The sequence below is a fragment of the Salvelinus alpinus genome, chromosome 15 (assembly GCF_045679555.1).
Source record: "Salvelinus alpinus chromosome 15, SLU_Salpinus.1, whole genome shotgun sequence".
Taxonomy (NCBI): domain Eukaryota; kingdom Metazoa; phylum Chordata; class Actinopteri; order Salmoniformes; family Salmonidae; genus Salvelinus; species Salvelinus alpinus.
This window is the reverse complement of record NC_092100.1, coordinates 52,654,166-52,678,549: the sequence shown is the minus strand read 5'-3', so window position 1 is coordinate 52,678,549 and position 24,384 is coordinate 52,654,166. Positions and strand designations below refer to the sequence as shown.

General features: G+C 40.7%; 1 protein-coding gene across 1 annotated transcript; it reads left to right on the top strand.

The window, feature by feature from the left end:
• The first annotated feature begins 6,885 nt into the window (after positions 1-6,885).
• LOC139540312 (ALX homeobox protein 1-like) lies at positions 6,886-13,476 on the top strand. The gene is made up of 4 exons (XM_071344050.1): positions 6,886-7,251; positions 8,159-8,460; positions 9,214-9,342; positions 12,399-13,476. Exons 1-4 carry the CDS (start codon positions 7,029-7,031, stop codon positions 12,726-12,728), a joined length of 984 nt encoding a protein of 327 aa, XP_071200151.1. The 5' UTR covers positions 6,886-7,028; the 3' UTR covers positions 12,729-13,476.
• The last annotated feature ends 10,908 nt before the right edge of the window (positions 13,477-24,384 follow it).

Sequence of the window (24,384 nt, the reverse complement as noted above, 5' to 3'; positions counted from 1 at the left end):
AGAAAATTTAACTTTACAACGCAGGTGCACAGGTCGAGATATTTTTTGTTGTAATCAAGGTGACAGACAGTGACACATTCAATACCACCTTACACACTCTTGCCTGCATCTAGCTGATCTAGGGAGTAATCATTTGTCCAACAGTTTCTAATGGACAAATTAAGGTATGTTTATCCCTGTTTTGTTCCATTTGCTTCGGTTTAAGAAACATTTTTCAACAGAATCGGTGGAATGAGTACACCCCTGATCACACGCAAACACAGTTCACTTTCATAGCAGCCACATGCAAATAGCATTATCACTTTGCTTGCTGTAATTCCTTCTCACATTTATGCACTATCCTCCTCTTTCACCATTTCCCTTCGCTTGTGGACTTCAGTGAACAACACATCAGATGTATGTGACCAGGCGAAAAAACCTTTCCAAGCCAAACCTTCATATCATAACCTTTAACCGCTACACACAGCATACATTATTGTCCCCATATTATCTAACATCATGGTCAACATAGCTAATAGAACTAACGTATTAGTAAATCCGCTACAGTCTTGCAGTACAGTCAACAGTGAGCAAGCAGTTTAGCAGTTACACCAAAAGCTTACTATGACTTGGAAGAGTTCCAGAGTTGGATAGCCATATATCCAGCTAGCTAACATAGCATCACTTTATGTTTGAGTAGGCTAAACTACCTAGCTAGCTAAGTAAGTGAAAGTTAAAGTGAAAGAAATACTACTATATATAGCTAGCTCTCGATCTCTCTCCATCTCTTGCTTCTACTTCATTTTTGAAGACATGTATTTGTTCAAAACTGTTCAACTATTGTATTTCTCTCTCTTTTAGTCAACTACTCACCACATGCTTTGCACTGCAGTGCTAGCTAGCTGTAGCTTATGCTTTCAGTACTAGATTAACTTCTTATGGCTGGGGGCAGGATTGAGTAGCTTGGATGAATAAGGTGCCCAGAGTAAACTGCCTTCTACTCAGGCCCAGAATCTAAGATATGCATATTATTAGTAGATTTGGATAGAAAACACTCTGAAGTTTCTAAAACTGTTTGAATGATGTCTGTGAGTATAACAGAACTCATATGGCAGGCAAAAACCTGAGAAAGAAATCCAACCAGGAAGTGGGAAATCTGAGGTTTGTAGGTTTGCCCATCCAATATACAGTGTCTATGGGGTCATATTGCACTTCCTAAGGCTTCCACTAGATGTCAACAGTCTTTAGAACCTTGTTTCAGGCTTCTACTGTGAAGGATGGGGGAATGAGAGCTGTTTCAACCAGGTGTCTGGCAGAGTGCCATGAACTCACTCAGGCGCGCCCGCGTGAGAGGTAGCTGCGTTCCTTTTCGTTTCTAAAGACAAAGGAATTCTCCGGTTGAAACATTGAAGATTTATGTTAAAAACATCCTAAAGATGGATTCTATACATCGTTTGACATGTTTCTATGAACTGTAATGGAATCTTTTTACTTTGTCTGGCCTGCGCGTCATGAATTTGGATTTTTGAACTAAACGCGAACAAAAATTAGGTATTTGGACATAAATGATGGACTTTATCAAACATTTATTGTGGAACTGGGATTCCTGGGAGTGCATTCTGATGAAGATCATCAAAGGTAAGTGAATATTTATAATGCTATTTCTGACTTCTGTTGACTCCACAACATGGCGGGTACCTGTATGGCTTGTTTTTGTGTCTGAGCGCCGTACTCAGATTATTGCATGGTGTGCTTTTTCCGTAAAGTTAAAAAAAAATCTGACACAGCGGTTGCATTAAGGAGAAGTTTATCTAAAGTTCCATGTATAACACTTGTATCTTTTATCAATGTTTATTATGAGTATTTCTGTAAATTGATGATGCTCTCTGCAAAATCACAGGATGTTTTGGAGGCAAAACATTACTGAACATAATGCGCCAATGTAAACTAAGATTTTTGGATATAAATATGAACTTTATCGAACAAAACATACATGTATTGTGTAACATAAAGTCCTATGAGTGTCATCTGATGAAGATCATCAAAGGTTAGTGATTAATTTTATCTCCAGTTCTGCTTTTTGTGACTCCTCTCTTAGGCTGGAAAAATGGCTGTGTTTTTCTGTGACTAGGTACTGACCTAACATAATCAGATGGTGTGCTTTCGTCGTAAAGCCTTTTTGAAGTCGGACACTGTGGTGGGATTAACAACAAGTTTATCTTTAAAATGGTGTAAAATACTTGTATGTTTGAGGAATTTTAATCATGAGATTTCTGTTGTTTGAATTTGGCGCCCTGCACTTTCACTGGCTGTTGTCATATCGATCCCGTTAACGGGATCTCAGCCGTTTAATTCTCTGATCCTTTGATTGGGTGGACAAAATGTCAGCTCTGATAGGTTGGAGGATGTCCTCTGGAAGTTGTCATAATTATTGTGTAAATCCATGTAAGAGTGTAAGAACCATGAGACTCTTAGGTTTTGTATTAAAGTCAATGTATCCCGAGGAGGACAGAAATAAGTTGTCCTCCGGCTACACCATGGTGCTACCCTACAGAGTGCTGTTAAGGCTACTGTAAACCATTGCCATACAGTGTGTTTTATGTGAATATATGCTGGAGGTCATTTTGCAGGGCTCTGGCAGTGCACCTCCTTGCACAAAGGCGGAGGTAGCGGTCCTGCTGCTGGGTTGTTGCCCTCCTACGGCCTCCTCCACGTCTCCTGATGTACTGGCCTGTCTCCTGGTAGCGCCTCCATGCTCTGGACACTACGCTGACAGACACAGCAAACCTTTTTGCCACAGCTCGCATTGATGTGCCATCCTGGATGAACTGCACTACCTGAGCCACTTGTGTGGGTTGTAGACTCCGTCTCATGCTACCACTAGAGTGAAAGCACCGCCAGCATTCAAAAGTGACCAAAACATCAGCCAGGAAGCATAGGAACTGAGAAGTGGTCACCACCTGCAGAACCATTCCTTTTTTGGGGGTGTCTTACTAATTGACTATAATTTCCACCTTTTGTCTATTCCATTTGCACAACAGCATGTGAAATTTATTGTCAATCAGTGTTGCTTCCTAAGTGGACAGTTTGATTTCACAGAAGTGTGATTGACTTGGAGTTACATTGTGTTGTTTAAGTGTTCCCTTTATTTTTTTGAGCAGTGTATATATATATGAATTCTACTGAGCATGGTCCTCCTCTGAGGAGCCTCCACTGATGTACACACTTAAATTCACACACCACATGTGTTGTTAGGATTTGGGATTGGGTGTGTCTCTACCAATTGGTTTCTCTTCCATTTATTATCGTTAACAGGATTAAAAATTCTGACTGTACACTGTCTTTCATTATAAGGCAGTAGAAGAATTCACTCCCCAAATTAAACCCTCTAATTCACACAATGTATTCAAGACTGTATCCGTTTGTTTGCCTAATAGATTACACTAGGCTATACATAATCACTCTGAACTCACGATTGTGGTGAAATAAGTGTGCTGCTGTATATTAGTCATGTAGACAGGAATATTAGACGGTTTGGCAGTGAGAGAGAGAGAGAAGAAATCACAATGTTAATCTGTCTGTGGTGAGGTGACCCAAACAGCGTAATAGAATACAGGAGGAGGTCTGAAGAGGAGCCCTGTGTCAAACTGTTGTTAGTTCTTTAGGTCTGTCTAGACAGAGTACATACTGTTGAAGGCAAAAATGGTTGTGTTTAGACAGACCAATTAGTGGGGAAAATATCAGAATTGGGCTGCCTGTCTAAACGCAGCCATACTGCATCATGCTAGAGTCTAACCTTGAGTTGAGTGGTCAACTTGAATTGTAGCATGAATGGTCAACTTCATAAATATAATCACAAATGTAGGCTAGTCTCTTACTATGTTTCTGCATTATTGCAGTTTTTGAGCACTAGATTTCTAGATTTACATTTTGCTTATGGTTTTCCCACTCACGGTTAGTAGTATAGCCATCTCACTTAATCTGGGATCAGCTTGGCCAGCTCTTCTAGTGGTTTATTATCATTTTAAATAGACTAGTGACCATAGAACCCATCCCAGATGACATTTTACACTGACTCGGTGCCTGAGTTTGTAGGCATGCCTGTCAGTGAGCACGCAAAACAAAAGACAAACAAACGAAAAGTAAACAAACAATGAGCATAAATCCGTTGCTCCAACATTTTGTAATCATTTGGAGAGAGGTTTATATGGCGAATCATAGGCAGGCTGCAACAACAAATATTAACTGCAAATATAAACTTGGTTTGCTTTGAGAGTGTAGCCTTCAATATTTCTAAGAATTGAACGTGACTGATACAAACTGACACTAAATCAGAGCTGACACTGTGGCTTAGCCTAGCTAGAGCCTTAGATGACGGGATACTTCCAAGTAGATTTATTATTTCGACCTAGGCTAAGCAACGCTGCTTTAGTGATCACTTATTGGTCTGAAAAATAACTTTTTACTCGATTCGATTCTTAATTTCTACCATAATGACATTCAGATTATTTTCTTAAATAATGTATAAATTAGTGTGCTTGAAAGTCGTTTTCTTCTAAGCAACAGTCTCAAAAGGCAAACATATTTAAAAAGACCAAGTTTTTCAAATTCACTTTAAAACATATCATTAACAGACACCATTTCAAACCCTGCTTTATGGCAAACCCGCCGCAATGACAACCAACATCCTGTCCACTTTCAAGAACTTGCCGCTCATGGTAGGAGTCCTCAGTCCACCGCCCACCAACAGGCCAAACTGCCGCAACCTTTTAGAATTTTCTCCTCGGCATGAGGCGGCATGGCGAGGTTACATTAGCAGCCCAATAAGACACCCCCCCCCTGCACTCATATTTTTTCCCCCTCGAGTGTCACGGTCCAACCCCAGGTATTATCATTGACCCGATAGCAAACCACAGCTAAGTATTGTCTGCATGGCAGTTGGTATTGGCCCACCGTATGGAAGGAGGAGGGTGGAAGAGAGTTCGGTTCGTGGCAATGTACTTCTTGTCATAAGGAGGGGGACGTGTTTTCCTCTTATTTAAAGTACGTTGGACATATTTACTGTTTATTGCAGACTTTTCCTCTTCAATGTAGCCCTATTACATTTATCTTCAATGTCTTTAATTCATTTAAAGGTTATGAATAGCCTCATTTGACGCCTTTCTCAATTTTTGCATTGAACTCATATCAGCCGAAATTGCTATCCTTTGGGAAATAATATATAGTGAAAAAGAAACACACACACACACGTTTACGCAATTACGCACAACATGATAATGCAGTGGGTATGGCTAATACATTTGTCCACACAATTGTTTCTCCCTGCCATATAAATTCACTCATGGGGTTGTTCTCAAAACCATACCACGAATGCAGTATTAACTATTTAATAGGTAAATGTATCATATCTGGCCATTCTGACATCATGTAGCCTAACTTCCGTTATGTAGTTTGGTCTGCTAAATTGGACGGGGCATTGCATTCATTGCTCGTTAAAGATCCGTACAAGAATATGCCGGCCACATGGTTTAGTGTGAGTTGCAGTGAGTACTGTATATTGCTCCTATTTGAAGTTCAAGGGACTCTCACTAAATCCGATTAACATTGCTGAACATTGAGAGATAGAAACATGACACACAGATTCCATTGACATGTCCATTTTATCACTGTAAACGTCTTTATTCGTTTCCCAAAAGTTAAAAATACGTTTTCCAAAGTGTCCTGTTGTGATAGAATTCCCACTTCACAAACGTGCAGGACTATTAGCTAGGAAATACTGGAAGGCAAGCACCATTGAGGGACACCCAAACTTGAGCTATTACTAAATAGCCTATATTTGGTAAAACTTTAAAATTCAAAACCCTTTTGATGCATTTGTTTAAATGCATTGCGAATTTTAAGTACCCGAGCGCCATATAATACGTATCATTCCATAATGATTCCTGCATTATGAACTTTCTTTGATCCCCTGTTAAACTGGCACATTATAGATTCAATTTGATAATAAGACATATTCAACTACAATGGCTCGCGCTGACAGTGTACTAATCCAGGCATGCTTCCGGTGTTATAGATTTAGAACATGTTAAACCTAAACCAAACAATACATGTCACTGAATTAAAAAACCTTGCATAGCCTAATCAAAATATTTTTTTGCTGTGTTAATGCAACAAATGTGCTGAAACGTAACAATGAAAATACCAAACGAGGGAAACGTTTATAATTATTAATATCAACAACAACAATAATAATAATGCAGATGATGATTATTAGTATATATACTACTGTAGATCAAAGGAATTAGCACAATTTTGCACACAGTGGAGAACTGTCTTTCAAAGCACACGAATAAATCCGTCTTAATTGCTAGGCCTATAATGTATCTAAAAAGCCACCAACACTTTGTATTGGCCTAGAATTCATCATTTTAGAGAACGTATTGCATTCAAAAGCATCGTTTTGAAGTCCAAAAAGTTCTAGATGTTTTAAATATCTCCATAAATCGTTATACTGTGAATTTATATTTTCCTAAATATATTGCCATGAAAGTAGTTATTCCGATTATTACAGCAATAGGCCGAATTCAACCAGAAACTTGAATTGCCAAGTGAGTGTAGAAGACGAACTTCCGTTTAAATTAGCCATGCGCTCTTACAAATTGTATTTGCAGTCTCAACTTGCAGTAGGCTAGATAAATCATTAGGTTACCTCTATTTAGGGTATCTAAACGTGTTGTAAATTACATTTCCTTTTAGATCCTTTCTAGGGTCTAGAATCCCTTAATGTGTGTCTGGTTTGGATTGTGGGAGGAGTTATAATTAACTGCTCCATATTCAAATGTAGGGAGGCTTCTTCAAGGAGCCCCCTCTCCCTCCCTTTATAAAGGGACCATAGCTAGTGCCTATAAGACTAGACAAACTAACGGCTTTAGCGAGTTATTGTCTTACCAGGGTAACCTATATAGATGCTCCATTTTGTCGAACGTCAACAGAAATGATATATGGTCAGTTGACAAGGTTAATTTGAGCGACGGGATCTGAGGAAGAAGATGATGGAATACGTGAACGATAAATTCGCATTGAAAAGTCAAGCGATTAAGGGCAGCGACTATTACATGGGCTCTGGCAGCGGGCTGGACCAAGTTATGGAGAGTTTGGACAGTGTACAGTACTACAGCAAAACCTCGCCCAAGTGTGTGCAGGCTTTCGGGCTACAGACCACCGAGCACAACACGCGAATGGAGCGGGCCTCACCGTGTGGAGAACAAAACGGTTAGTTACTGGCCCCTTTTCACTGTCCATGCGTAAAGCGTTACCAAATATATTTTTCAACTGCCGCAGAAATGTGTATGCTAGATGTGTTATTGATGATATTTGTAGGGCTATACCTGCAGGCTAAAAGTATTACCCAAATGTTATTGAAGCAAATATGTATTAGGTTATTTTACGCATGTTATTTTAGCATCCAAATAGTACTGTGCCTGTGAAACGAAGATGGTAGGCTGCGTACTTTCATCAGTATGTGCCATATCTCATACAAGTCATTTTTTATGTGTTATGTCATTCTTAGTGCTTTCCAAAAAAAATGTTTGAATGCCAGAAAGCTATTGGATTGAGGCAATTTAGTTTTTTATATATCTTTATATTAGGAATACATTGAAAGAGCAATGGGCAGTTGTGGTCATATTTTAAATGTCATAAAATTATGAATATCCTAGAATGTGTGGTTATGAAAATATGTGTTTCTGGCTTTGTCAATAATAATATTAATATCAACCGTGATCAAAACTGAAATGCGAACGTGCACATTTGTTTACATTAACTGCTTACAGTTAGAGAACAAATGGGCTTATACAACATCTCTTACATTAAATATATTTGTCAATATTCTTTATAGGCCTGTCACTTGCCTGTTGTGCAAAGATTACCTTTTAATGTAGCATCTGGCAGCCAGCATATATGCCAGTAATGTCGCAAGATCGTCGTCATTCTGCTAACGTGTTATTGGGCCTATAAAAGGAAAATAAAACATTTTTAAAGTAGCCGAATTTATGAATAGCCCTGTTATCTAAATAACACTATTTTTAACTATATTTTAGTTTATTTATTTATACTAATAAATTATAGAAACATTGGTGTATCATATTAATAATAATACTTTTCTATTTCTTTCCTATAGCGAATTATGGTCTCCCCAAAACTGAAGATACCTTGCACGTGGACCTCGGGAGGTCGATAGACAACTGTTGCAGTCTGAGGGACTCGCCGGTAATGGCACGTCAGGAGAAAACGGATTTGTACGAAATCAGTGACAAGTGTGACAGTAACGTATCGAGCAGTAAGAAGCGGCGGCACAGGACGACGTTCACGAGCGCACAGCTGGAGGAGTTGGAGAAGGTGTTTCAGAAAACTCATTACCCAGATGTTTATGTGAGAGAACAGCTGGCGATGAGAACGGCGCTAACTGAGGCCAGAGTGCAGGTAGGTCTACTTTACTCTCACTTTCATTCATGTAATCTCCAGGCCAGGGGTTCCAAAACCTTTCCACAGCATTGGGGAACATCCCGCGCCAACCCCTGCGCACGCGCCAGGTCTATTTCTATGGGCACAAGCACTGTTCATGACAGACTGTTCACACCCTTCTTGTTGGTGGAGCTTTAAAGCTTATTTCTAAACAGTTTGTCATGAGGTGCAAAGAAAATGTTGCCGTTTGAAAGTTAATTTAATTGCAATTTTATACATTTTGCAATGTCGAATGTGTATTCATGTGATATTTGAGTGACTAAAAAATTACAACAATATCTATAAGCTAAAAAAACTAAATAAAAGCGTTAGCTGACATTGGCTAGTTGATCTGGACATTTCTGATAAGTTATAAATAGCTCTAAGGTATAACATGACAAGAGGCACTACCCAATTTGGAATTTGCACCTCCTGCATTCTACTATTACAACTTTCAAAAGTACATTTGAAGTCGGACTGAGTTCCTTTAAAAAAAAAAATGTAATACATGATATACTGTGAATCACAAATGTACGCACGTTATTTAAAATGGATTGTATCCGAGTGCTTAGGTAATGCCTATTAGGCCTATGTGTCACCAAATATTGTCTACAGACAATATCATGCCGAAAAAATAAGGGTAAAAATTAGGCTATAGCCTAAGCCTATAGGCCCATATGCTCAGTTCTGTTTAGGAAAGGTTTGATTATATTTCTCTATTTCTCCCTCTAGGTGTGGTTTCAAAACAGAAGAGCCAAGTGGAGAAAAAGAGAACGTTATGGGCAGATTCAACAGGCAAAAAGTCATTTTGCAGCGACATATGACATATCAGTGTTGCCAAGGACGGATAGCTACTCACAAGCAAGTTTGCGCTTTTACCAGAGACACTATTTAATTACCACTATTGAATACTTTTTGCTAGACTAATTGAACTTCTCTATCATATGAAATTAATTATTTGATTTTGGTGTAATACTTGGTAATTGTTAACAATAATTAGAGCCTATCATGCGTATTTAGCCACACCAACTTTTCGTTTGTATTTTCAAGGGTAGCCTCGGTAGGCTAGTAGCCTACACATTTAGTATATATTAAATCAAATGATTATGCTCTTGCTTGCCACCGCACCTTGAGATATTGAGCACCCTTGACATAGGCCTATGTTAATAAGATGTATGCTATGCACCATATTTTAGATAAGACTTTGAAAGTTGATTTAGAATGTATCTTGGCAAACCATTGAAATTAATGGCATCTCAGATTTCTCAGAAAATTATTTATTCAGTCAATGGGATGAGGCTAGTTTAGGCGTATGGGCTTTTAAAAAGGGCAATCACTGATTGCTACATTCATTTTTGGTATATCATATTGTTATATATATATATACCCATTGATTCTTAAATAATATAACTTATAAATGCCTCATGAGCTTAGCTCAATTGTCTTACCTCATCAGAACTCAAAATATAAGCTTGTTTTACTCCTTTGTTTGTAAATTATGTAATTGTAAACGAACACTGTATAGCCTCAAAACATGGTCAAGGTCAGTACTTGCATCCATATAGCTCAGTCCATGCATTTGAGAGCGGTTACATTTCTCCAGGCCCGTCTCTCAGTTATTTACCAAATCAGTGGGGGGTGTCGGCTTACTTATTGTTTGAATCGCAGATTGCCCCTTTAAGGCCAACATAAAACGTAAAGCCATAAGGGGCTGCCAAAACGCATCCCTTTAAAATATAAGTTATGAAGCAAATGGCAGCCATATCGGTCAAGAGGGAAATCCAAACCCGAGGCATAATCCTACAGTAATTTCACTTATGCATGACAATAAATGTAGGCCAAGGCATGTGATAGGCTATATCAGAAATTCTGTATTATAATTATTGTCAACCTAAAATATTGTCATATAATTATAAAAAACATTTATACAGGTTTTATGGCCTACCAATTACCTGTAGTCTATAAATAGCCTCTAAAATATATTTAAACATACAATACATGCAAACATTTAGGTTTTCTTGGAAAGCTGTGAGTGCTACTATATGCCTTTACAACTTGTCTAAGTCCTATCATCAACTGATTTCAACCAATTGGAATGTCGGCATATTGGCAGTTAATTTGAAGAATTAATAGAATCATTCCTCTAAAACTGTCTGCCTAGCTAGCTAACAAACATACAGTACAGATACATACTTATCACAGCACTGGCAAACCATGATTGACCAACTCCCTGACCAAAATGGCTGGGCCTGGTTGCATAAAACACCTTAAGTAGATTTTCCCCTTATCTTTAAGTCAGTTGCACAAACACTTTTAAGGTACATCCCTTAAATTAAGTGGAAAAAGTTACGAGTGCCCACGAGGTCCCTTACCTGCTTCATTAAGTATGGATATCAATGTAAACACCATTTTGTGGTGCTCTGGTTACAAAAGGAAAACATCAACAAGCTAGCTATATAGCTAAACAATGCAAGGGGCACAATCTATGGCTACAAAACAATTTGGAGAAAAAAAATTACATCAAGAAACGTGGTTTATTATCTTCTGAATCAATTCGGTTATCCTTTCTTGATTGTAGAAGTTCTATTTTGCTATCTCACAAAATGAAAGCATCTCTTTGACAGCTGTAGATGTTTAGTCAGTGAATCAGGCCATCTCCATGGTAACCAGATACTCTTTCTGCCATACATGCCTTTAAACTACCATAAAACCCCTCAAATATGCCCTGACCTAAATAAATATTTGTGAGGCTCTATACCATGCCCTTAAACAATTCCCTTAGGTAAGGGAAAAGTATTCCTTCAGTCAAACCCTTGAGGGAAACATTTTATGCAACAGGGCCCTGATCTTTATCCCACCATAAGAAGGTTCATGCCCATTCTAGTGTTCTAATACCTAATTCTATAGTACAGATGCTAAGTGGGGGATTGAAGCATGCCCATGTATCTTACTGTTTGATTTACAGCCATGACTCAATTCAGTTCAAAGTTGATGATTTATTCCTTGTAAATACTGTAGGGGGGGGACATAAATTGCATTTTTGTGGGTTGGACATGGACATTTCTATGAAAAAGCAGGGTCTGGTTCTGTTTAAAAACATTACGTTTGTGCCAAAAATTTGACTATATTTACAGATCATTGAGGTCATATCTGATATGCTCTCTGATGTCATATATTTATGGAAATCATTTTGATTGTAACCAGTTGAAAATGACATTCCCATGCAACGCTAAACAAACCGTCATTACATATGACCATAGCAAAATCTTCACCCCCACCACAATTAATTATGTTTCTAGATGCGTCTGTAAACCAACATTTGGCAGGGATGTTACAGTAGTTGCAAGGGAAAGGATGGGTGCAGATACTAATCTTCAAGATGTGATTTTTCCTAATGAATCAGGAATACAATTTCTGACATCTGGACTGGTAGCCTAAGCTATATACTGTAGGCTAATTTTTATTTATTTTACTAGGCAAGTCAGTTGAGGACAAACTCTTATATACAATGACGCCCTACCGGGGAACAGTTAACAGATTTTTACCATGTCAGCTACAGGGATTCGATCCAGCAACCTTTCGGTTACTGGCCCAACGCTCTAACCACTAGGTTACCTGCCGCACCATCTGAAGTAGCCTGTTCTAAAGTTACACATTTGGATGAAATGGTATATCATATATTATCGTTGTCTAAAATTTTATGACTGATAAATCCAAAAAGTTGACACTTTGTCAAAGAAAATGTCTCCTTACTAGAACTAATGAGAAGAAAATAGAAAACCTTTATAATACACACACTTGGATTATGAACATTCAAAATGTCAGGAGCAATTCATAATCAAGATCAATCAACTTTCCTGATAGAATAGAAACGTCAATAAATAACCAGATAAATTACCTATCATTTCCCTTCCCAGATCCCCAACAACCTGTGGCCCAGCCCTGCTCCCAATGGCTCAATGGTGTCCTCCTGCATGCTCCCCCGTGGATCTCCTCCCTGTGTAACCTCCTACTCCCACTCCCCCCGCTCCGCAGCCGACCACGGGTATGTGGGCTTCCCCAACCAGCAGAACCAGTTTGGACACGTCTCCATCAACAACTTTTTCACGGCTGACTCCCTCCTCACACCCTCACCCAACGGACACCCGTTCGAGGCCAAGCCTGAGTTTGAGAGACGCTCATCCAGCATCGCCGTGCTGCGGATGAAGGCCAAGGAACATGCGGCTAACATATCCTGGGCCATTTGATTGGGATTGTGAACGTTCTGTCCTCCCAACCGACTGACTCACAGCCACTCTAACTTTAACATGAATACTACGCACGATAATTATATCCCCAATGTTGAATGACTGACAGAGAACTGACTGTGACACCGGGTGATGGAAAAGGACTTCCTTAAATTTGAATGATGTAGGCCTGGATGCTGATCGCTGACGAGCCATCTGCTGGAGAGACATGCTCCAACAAACTGTGACCCCTTTGGGTCAAAGGTTAGAGGACAGAGATGATGAACTGCTTCAAGGTTATTAACGGTCGCCTCGTCAAGGTCGAGCTGCGAGTGCATATCAGTTTAATCCACACAGGCGACACTTACTTTCCGGTTAACAATATGTGAAAGAGTAATGGAAACACTCCCCTAAGTGAGCCCTTTTTGCCAATTATTATTCATAATGAGGCACAATGTGTTGCTGAAAACGTGGTTGTCTATGGCTTTTACACTCAACTTCAGTTTGTCCTACACTGTAGGACTTACTGTACAAGTGTTGAGGTGTGTATATTGTCATTGCCTGTGCTCTCTAATTCCAATGCCCCATGCAGCTCTGGACATACAGAGGACCTGAACAGAAATGAAGTGGACTGACACACTAACATGTCTGTGTGCTTTGCAGCAAAGCTATTTAACCCCCATTAGCTCTGTCTGTGTTATATGGCACCAGCACAGGAAGCAGTTGGTATTTTTGTAATAAGGTAATAAAAACATATGTTGTGACATCATTTTTGATAGTATATTTTTTATTTAATTGTATTTCCCTCGCTTGTATTTCCCAGGGATGTAAGCAAAGTGTTAGGCTACACTACAATAGTGTGAGTGAAGTATTAAAAAGTATTGTATAATATGCATAAACTACATGGAAATAATGATAAACAAAAACTTTTCAGATAGTGCATCTCTTCAGATACTCTATAGATCATTGATATTATCATCAGACTTAACCCCCTCTCTCCCTCCTAGAGTCACACACGTTATATCCTGTAGCCCACATGGAGACCAAACATGGGCATGTTCTATGCCTCTGTACTCTTCTAAAAGGTGATTGCAACCCGTTGTGCTGCGCTCTCCCTCTGAGATCACTGTCTATTCATCTCATCGTTGGAAAACTTGTCCAAATTAATGGCACGCTTGATTCAATTTCAACCCTAAGTTGTGTCAGATGCTTTGATATGGCACTGCCTTTGTTTTCCTAGGGGCACTACTTCCCTCCCTGGCTATTGCCAATCAAAACTATGTATCTGAGTGTTTTACTGTGTCTACAACGTACCAAAACAACGGTCCTTTATGGAGAAGTTTAAGTCTTGAAACAAGACCTGGAAAATTATAGTGCTCAGCCTGACATATGCTTTGAGGTCTTGGCTTTCAGATAGCAGATATTTTGGACTGAGTCAGAGCACATCGGGTCAATTGCAACGCATGTCATTACAAGAATGATGTAATTTTCTTGGCTTCGGATTATCTCTACTTTTAACTCAACTCAACTCCAACTCTTATCTTACTCAAATTCATATATTCATCTAGCCTGCTCAGTAGACTTCCAATAGACCATATACCGCATAGGATAAGCTCATGATTCACGTTAATATGCTTCCTTCCAAAGGCTGGAGGAGGCAAGTTAATAATAGACCAACGTCTACTACCCCCATACAGATAGTGGCCTTGTCCAAATACCCATACTAGTGTACTAAATAGTATGCGAAAGAAGAACGTTTTGTATTATGTGACACTTCAAAAATAGTACCCCCGAATCCGTCATCTAATGCGCGATTGTGTTAACCTTATGTCGTCGTCTTCGTAACGGTGGTCTGCAAACCAACATTAAAGGTGCATGCCGCCACCTACTGTGCTGGAGTGTGTGGTTAATTATATATATCTTTTGTTACATCTAACCTTTATTTAACTAGGCAACAAAGTTATGAACAAATTCTTATTTACAATGACGGCCTACCCCAAATGAAGCTGGGCCAATTGTGCGCCACCCTCACGGACTCCCAATCACAGCAGGATGTGATGCAGCCTGGGTTTGAACCAAGGAATGCAGTGACACCTCTTGCACTGAGATGCAGTGTCTTAGGCCGCTCCTCCACCTCAAAGTTTGCAACTTTTCTATATCCTACCTAACTCAGTACTTCTGAGAAAATAACAAAGAGCTCGAATAACTTCTAATAGACCCTCCCCACCCCCCAAATCCCTTCCAACCCCCCCACCCAAACCCCGCCCAACCTCAATGACCCTACACTTCAATCTTTCCCCCTCTTCAACATACTTACAACAATATAACAACACATGCTCCACCGTTTCATCGACCATACACACCAGACAGAAACTATTCACATGCTTGCCAACCAGATGACGAGTTCAATGTATAATGTCCTAAGCGCAATCGAGCAAACACCACCTCTTCCTTCTTAATCTGATCTTTGAATCTTGGTCCACAAACCTTTCTTTGGAGGGCATATAAATGCCGGCCCTTGGGCTCAGTCTCATCTCTTCTGCCATACATGTATCAAAATGGCTCTGATCTTACATTTGGCCTCGCCTCTACCCAGTGGAACATTAATATCAATTATATCTTGTTTCAATGCTCTTTTGTCTAATTGGTCTACAATTAAATTCCCTTCCACACCCAAATGTGTTGGGACCCAGCAGAATCTCACTACTACACCCATTCTCACTACTACACCCATTCTCTCAATTCTCCATACTAACATTAATACCTCCAATAGTAGGTCCCTCCTATTAGATTTACTAGATGATAAACTATTCAATAGAGACAGAGAATCTGAGCATACTATAATTCTAACAGGTTGTAAGTCCTCCACCCACTGGAGGGCAACTATTAACGCCAACAGTTCAACTGAGTATACTCTCAGTTCATCTGTTAGTCTTCTACATATCAAATTCAGGAACGTACACGCCTGCTCCTGTGTGCCCACTATCTGGGTCCTTGGATCCATCTGTGAAAAGCAGTAAAAAAACAAAAACTTCTTCATAAAAACATTTTCCCTATATCACTGACTTCTGACCAATCTTTCCTTTTCTCTCTCAAGGTTAGATCAACAAAAGGATCTGGGAGTAACCATGGAGGAACATCCCCTATCACCACAGATGGGCCAACCTCCAACTCCCTCAAACCATTCTCATCAGCAAACTTTCCAACTGTCCAACCAAAACAACTGCATTGTCTACTAGTATATTCCCAACAGTCATCTAGAACAGTAGCAGTGGGATGCTCAACATCACAGCCTTTTTTATGCCTTGCATCCAAAGGCATCTCACCTGCTTCCACTAGTAAGGCACATACAGATGTTGATTTAAACTTGAACCTTTATTTTACTAGGCAAGTCAGTTAAGAACAAATTCTTATTTTCAATGACGGCCTACCAGGGAACAGTGGGTTAACTGCCTTGTTCATTGACAGAACGACAGATTCTGACCTTGTCAGCTGAGGGATGCAATCCAGCAACCTTTCGGTTACTGGCCCAACGCTCTAACCACATATCCTTGAAGCTACATACTGGATTTGTCCAAAGTCTTCGCCGCTGTTAGGCTAGGCGTCCCGCTAGTGGGACAACTTCCGGTGAAACTGGAGTACGCGCAATTCAAGTAAATAATCATGAAAATTATGAATATTAAACATTTAGGTACATATAAGTGTCTTATCGGTTGAAAGCTTAAATTCTTGTTAATCTAACTGCACTGTCCAATTTATAGTAGCCATTACAGCGAAAACATGCCATGCGATTGTTTGAGGACGGCGCCCCACATCAAAATATTTTCCCACCTGCACAGGTTTCATAAATTCACAAATAGCGATTAAATATTCACTTACTTTTTGAAAATCTTCCTCTGATTTGTCATCCAAAGGGTCCCAGCTATAACATGTAGTGTCGTTTTGTTAGATAAAATCCTTCTTTATATCCCAAAATGTCAGTTTAGTTGGCGCCATCGATTTGAGTAATCCACTCGTTCAACATGCAGAGAAAGGAATTCAGAAATCTACCACTAAACTTTGTGAAAACAAGTCAAAATACGATTCTATTGACCCCTCAGATACCCTAAAATGTAATCAAACTATAATATTTCATAAGGAAAGAAGTATGTTCAAAAGGAAAACGATATTAGCAGGTGCGTCTTGTCTTCATGGTGAGCACATACACGGATTTCCAGTAGTGTGTCCCAGTACTGAAACTCATTATTCTTACTCGTTTTGGAAGAAACAAGCCTGAAACCTTGAACATAGAGGGCTGCCACCCTGTGGAAGCCATAGGAATTGCATACTGGGAGCTAGATTTAATGATTTCCCTATCATTTTCATTGTAAGAGCATGGGCTCTCAAAAAAAATATCTGGTTGGTTTTTCTTTGGATTTTCTCCTACCATATCTATTGTGTTATAGTCTCCTGCATTGTTTTAACATTTATACAAACTTCAGAGTGTTTTCTTTCCAATTGTACCAATTATATGCATATCCCGGCATCAGGGCCTCAGCAACAGGCAGTTTACTTTGGGCACGCCAGTCAGGCGGAAAATGAGAAAAAAAGGACCTGTCACATAGAGTAGACCAAAAGGCTAAACTGAAAAACCTAACTATCAAATAAAAAGATGGCGGAGCCGCAAAAGTTCTTCTGTGCAAAGGTGTTCATTTACATAGTGAATCTGGAAGAAAAACAGTACTGACATCCAAAGTATCCATTATGGGACAGCTCAAAACAATGCTGCCCCACCAACAGCTAAATCCAAAATGGTTCCCCCCTTGAACTGAAAGAGTGGCTCCTTTTGTAGGGGAAGCCCCTCCCATTAGAACATACCCAGCACTAATTAATTAAGCAATTACCTTAATTTTTCACTCAGGTAAACAATGAATTATATACATTCCAACGTGTTCCTCATGATACAATATACCATTTACAAAATCACATCACTACTGACATGGTGTCTTTCAACATACCCATTTACATGAACGAGACATTTGGTACAGGCACTACAAAGCCAGCCCGATTACCGTAGCTCGGGTTCTTATCCCAGCATACCCGGAAGCTACAGAGATGAAGAGAGAGGAACAGAACCAAACAACGTGCTCATCCATAACATTGATAAGTATAATAAACGTTACTTAAATTAAACATGAACACTTGTCTGTATATTCTTTATACCATAAACTGTTACTGACGGAAGGTAAGAATAACGTGTGAAATGTATGTACTAAGATGGAGAAGTTAACTTGTGTGTCGACCCACATTGTTATTAACGTAGCTGATAACGGAGCAGGGAGGCGCGATGAATGTGTGTGTGTGTGTGTGTGTGTGTGTGTTAGTGTACCAAACGCTGCCCATAGATAGAGGAGGAGGTGTGGGGGTGATTTGCTGGTGACTGTCAGTGATTTATTTAGAATTCAAGGCACACTTAACCAGCATGTCTACCACAGCATTCTGCAGCGATACGCCAACCCATCTGGTTTGCACTTAGTGGGACTATGATTTGTTTTTCAACAGGACAATGATCCAACACACCTCCAAGCTGTATAAGGGCAATTTGACCAAGCAGGAGAGTGATGGAGTGCTGCATCAGATGACCTGGTCTCCACATCACCCGACCTCAACCCAATTAAGAATTTGGGATGACTTGGACCGCAGAGTGAATTAAAATCAGCCAACAAGTGCTCAGCATATGTGGGAACTCCTTCAAGACAGTTGAAAAAGCATTCCTCATGAAGCTGGTTGGGAGAATGCCAAGAGTGTGTAAAGCTGTCATCAAGGCAAAGGGTGGCTAATTTGAAAAATATAAAATATAAAATATATTTTGATTTGATCAACACTTTTTTGGGTTACTACATGATTCCGTATTTGTTATTTCATAGTTTTGATGTCTTCACTATTATTGTACAATGTAGAAAATAGTACAAATAAAGAAAAACCCTGGAATGAGTAGGTGTCCAAACTTTTGACTGGTACTGTATATCGCTCATTGAACCATAAACCCAAATATTTGTACTTAGAAATCCTCCCTAAAGGCTGTCCATACAGAAACAACTGTATAACTTTCTTATTCGAGAAGAACCTACAACAAGACTTTGCTCTGTTCATCTTTGCTCCGATCTTGTTTAGTCTCCTAGTCCCTGCTGCTGAGAAACGTCCCAACAGCATGATGCTGCCACCACCATGCTACACCGTAGGGATGGTGCCAGGTTTCCTCCAGACGTGACGCTTGGCATTCAGGCCAAATATTTCAATCCTGGAATCATCAGACCAGAGAATCTTGTTTCTCATGATCAGAGTCCTTCAGGTGCCTTTTCCCAAACTCCAAGCAGGCTGTCATATGCCTTTTACTGAGGAGTAGCTTCCGTCTGGCCACTCTACCACAAAGGCCTGATTGGTGGAGTGCTGCAGAGATGGTTGTCCTTCTGGAAGGTTCACCCATCTCCACAGAGGAACTCTGGAGCTCTGTCAGAGTGACCATCAGGTTCCTGGTCACCTCCCTGACCAAGGCCCTTCTCCCCTGATTGCTCAGTTTGGCCGGGCGGCCAGCTCTAGGAAGAGTCTTGGTTGTTCCAAACTTCGTCCATTTAAGAATGATGGAGGCCACTGTGTTCTTGGGGACCTTCAATGCTGCAGAAATGTTTTGGTACCCTTGACCAGATCTATGCCTCGACACAATCCTGTCTCTGAGCTTTACGGACAATTCCTTTGACCTCATGGCTTGGTTTTTGCTCTGACATGAACTGTCAACTGTTGGACCTTATATAGACCTTTGTCCGTCTTTCCAAATCATGTCCAATCAATTAACCTTAACACAGGTGGACTCCTATCAAGTTGTAGAAACATTTCAAGGATGATCAACGTTAACAGGATGCACTTGAGCAAAATTTTGAGTCTCATAGCAAAGGGTCTGAATAGTTATGTAAATAAGGATATTTATTTTTTCTATTTTTAATACATTTTCAAAAATGTCTAAAAACCTGTTTTTGCATTGTCATTATGGGGTATTGTGTGTAGATTGATGAGGGGGAAAACGATGTGATCCATTTTAGAATGAGGCTGTATGTGTAAATGTGGAAAAGTCATGGGGTCTGAATACTTTCCAAATGCAATGTATGTGAGTGTATACTGTCAAAATCAGAATGGCCATCAGTTGCCTCCCTAGGGAACTCATGACCCACCCCCTATCCTCCCAACAGTATCAGCCCCCATCCCTCTCATTCTTCTCCCTCTATGATGATCACAGCAACTTGTTGACCCAGAGACAGATGATGCAGCCCAGCCTGCACATATGAGTGTGTGTGTGTGTTTTGTGTGTCGGGTGGAGTCCTCCCAGCCTCATCCCACGCATCGCTCCCTGCTCCTGCAGACCAGATCCATCTGCAGCTCCGATGGGTTTGATCCCGCTAGGTGAACCTCAGCCGTTAATAAGAGCATCCCTCTATCCCTCCCTATTTCTGTCTTGCGGGGGAGGTGGGGGAGGGAGGACTGAGGGGGGGACTGAGGGGGAAGGAGAGGACTGAGGGTGGAGGTGGGGAAGGGAGGACTAAGGGGGAGGTGGGAGAGAGTGATGGGTGAGTTGTCAACAGGAAGACATATCGCTACATCAAACAGAGTTGGCTTGAGAAATATGGTGGTCACATTTTCCAGAGCAGAAGTCTATAGATTAGTTTTTGCTATTTTTGATTGACATTTAAGGACAAATGTGGACATTATCTATTTAATGTCTTTGCTGTAAATTAAAGAGCCACTGAACACGTCTTGGAGGTGTTTCCTGAATCGCTTTTGGTTGATGATGTTTGTCCCACATGAGACACCAAAGTCTATTTCACTTCCTCAAAATCCCCAGAATTGATCTAATGTAACGGTTTTCTTCCTGGGATGAAGGAGAGGACCAACACGCAGCGCGGCTAGTGTTCAACATGATTTAATAAAGAATATAAGAGAACACTACATACAAACAACAAAACAAGAAATGTGAAAACCGAAAACAGTCCTATCTGGTGCAGAACACAAAGACAGAAGACAACCACCCACAATCCCCAACACAAAACAAGCCACCTATATATGATTCTCAATCAGGGACAACGATTGACAGCTGCCTCTGATTGAGAACCATATTAGGCTGAACACAGAAACAGACAAACTAGACACACAACATAGAATGCCCACCCAGCTCACGTCCTGACCAACACTAAAACAAGCAACACACATAAGAACTATGGTCAGGATGTGACATCTAAGATAACTCAAGAAATCTGTAATAATTATGATGTTTTAGTTGCTGTTTTAGTTGATGTTTTAGATGTAACTAAGGTGTTTGGTGCAGTATTTCTCAAGAAAAAAAAATTGCAACCTTGTGTTTTATGATAACAAAAACGAAGCTGCTTGGCAGGTCTGTCTCACTGTCTATGCTATTGGACCGAGAGCCATTTAGTGAATCTGTTATTTAATGCATTTGTATGGGCTTATAGCAGTAAGGTCCCACCAAAAATTTTCAGCAAATAATTGTTTTATATATATTTATTTTTTGACTTCGAGAGGTCTAAAAATTCTAAATCAAATAGCTAAATGACCCTTGGTATGACCTTCTTAAAACAATTCAATATAGCTTGGTAGAACCACCCTCCCCCGTCTTAGACAGGGTTTAGACTCTGAGGGCATTTCATGTGTGTAGTTTCCTATAGATGCAGCAGTTTTGCTTTAATGGATTGATTGTTTTCAAGAGGGCATTTTCACCTGATTCATACAACAGTCAGGTCAGTTAGCGAGAGTGAACCCCTCTCTCCTTACAAACTCCAGCTCACCTCTCTCTAGTGGTTGTTCTATGAGTTTTTCCTGACCACATGACCTGATTAGGCCCCTACTCAACTCCTCTAAGACCACGTATCTTTGTGAGACACAACCAGCAACTGATCTCTTCAGATAATACCTCATTCTATGGCCAGATGTTATAGGATTGTAATAACATTAACCTGACATTGTGAGACATTCTAGACTACTTTTCCTTGACACAAATTATAATGTAACTCTCCTATTCTGGAACCACTAACGACAAAACAAAACATGAAATTCCTGTTCATGTGTCATAACACCACAGTGTAGCCAATACGGCATTCTTATGTCAATGATGTCAAGGTCCCTTGACTTCAGTGAGTGTAGTCTTTTCCAGCCCATTATAAGCCTCAAAACATCATCCTGTGAAGTCTTTGCAAAAAGATTCCGGTCACAACATATGATGCTTATGTCAGTACATTGCAGTCAATGGAAAAAGATGAGCATCAACCGATTAATGACTAAGGCAATACAGTTCATTCAACGGGGGAAGATTAGCATCACAATATGGATTCCTATAGACATGACAGCCTCCTACTCTCTCTCTTTCCTCCGCCTATCCCCTCCCACACTCCCTCCAACTTACATTTAGCAGAAACTCATATCCAGAGCAATTAGTGTTACGTGCCTTGCTCTAGGGCACATCGGCAGATATTTCACCTAGTCGGCTCGGGGATTCGAACCAGCAACCTTTCGGTTACTTAACCGCTAGGCTACCTGCTACCTCTCTCCCACCTCCACTCTCTACCCCTTCCTTCTTTCCCTATGTGCCCGTCCTCTCATAGCCCTATAAATGACACAACTGCCACACAGATAGCTAAAATGTGGTGCTAGACCAACCACTAGAGGGCGGCAAGCTGGAGTTTTTAAGGAGAGAGGGGTTTACTCTCACTAACTGACCTGACTGTTGTATCAATCAGGTGAAAAGGAGACAGATGGAGGGAGAGAGAGAGAGTAGAAAGGTGTCATGTCCGTAGGCATCCATATTGTGATGCTAAATCTCCCCCCATTGAATGCAATGCATTCACTTAGGCATCAATTGGTTGACGTTCATCTTTTCCCATTGACTGCTGTGTATTGACATAAGCCTCAACACTGTGACACTCATATTTTATCATTGAATGCAATGTATTGACATAAAAATCATATGTTGTGAAGCTTATCTTTTTGCAAAAACATCACAGGATGATGTTTTGGCTTTCCTTTCTAATGGCTCAGGAGTCAGCCAGTTAGCCGGAGTCTGTAGCAAAAAGCCTTTCAGTAGGTCCCCTATCCTCAGTGCAGGGAGTGTTGACCAGCGAGAGTGGGCCGAAGCCTGCTGACATCAGGCAATCAGCACAGTATAGCAGGATGGATGCCTGTTTAAATCTAATTAGGAAAGGATTAGACTCTTACTGCAGGCTGCCTGTCTGTCAGAGGAGAGGGGCAGCCATTTTCCCCTCGTAGGCGAGAAGGGCTGTCCGGTTACCGCAGCCAGGGCGTCATATTGGACTATGAGGTGTGTGTGCCCGTGCATGCGAGAGTGTTTGTATGTCTGTGTGTATAACGAGGGGAAGGTCCAGGTACATGTAGTCCAATACGCCGTGACTAATGAAAGATCCGGCCCTGCGTCGCCTTTCAGTGACATCACTTCTCTGGTGTGCGCAGGGAGGGTGTGACATCACAGAGCGCCGCCACACACCTTGACTATCCCGAGGGATCGGAGTACTGTCTCTTGTTTTGTTGATTTTGTACTTCAAAATGTATTTCAGTCATAGCATTCTTGCCTTGAGGGAAATGCTGACTGGAAAACAAGCTTTTACATGAGATTAACACACTAGATGTTTTTAGATTGCAGACACCCTCTGTTTCATTTAGATCACTGATAATCAGCTTTTATAAACTCATACCACTAGAAGTTCAAACATTTGCCTTTGGTCTCAATCACACTGTTAAAGCTTACCGTATGCTTCCCAGTCAAAACAGTTCACACATGCACTATATATACAAAAGTATGTGGACACCCCTTCAAATTAGTGGATTCGGCTATTTCAGCCACATCCGTTGCTGACAGGTGTATAAAATCGAGCACACAGCTATGCAATCTCCATAGACAAACATTGGCCAGTAGAATGGCCTTACTGAAGAGCTCAGTGACTTTCAACGTGGCACCGTCATAGGATGCCACCTCTCCATCAAGTCAGTTCGACAAATTTCTGCCCTGCCAGAGCTGCCACAGTCAACTGTAAGTGCTATTATTGTGAAGTGGAAACGTCTAGGATCAACAACGGCTCAGCCACGAAGTGGTAGGCCACACAAGCTCACAGAATGGGACCGCCGAGTGCTGAAGAGTTTAGCGCGTAACAATCGTCAGGCCTCGGTTGCAACACTCACTTCCGAGTTCAAAACGGATAAAGCTATCAAGTTCCTGCGAGTCTCAGCTTTCCACGGTGGGGTCGGATGCTATAAACAGAAGACAGCACATCAACATGACCAACTTCAGACGAGTCCCATGTGGCTTGTGGGTAAGGCAAAACGGAGAACACCATGGTGTTCGTGAGTCTCATGTTTCTCATCTTTCCAGTGGTTATATTCGTTGGCACGCCAAACCGTTAGGACGCTACAGACTATTTCGTGAGAAGACCGATTTTCAGGATGTCTCATGGTCTGACAAACACCGCTGCAGCTCTGCCACCTTCTACCGCAAATGCGGAAGGCCACCGTAGGCAGATGTAGTGGATTGAGACTCAGCCCATGCAACAAATATCTGTAGCTTGATAGGACGAATTTTGATTTTTGTATTATGTTACTTAGGTTGTCGCACGTGTGACTCTTAAGG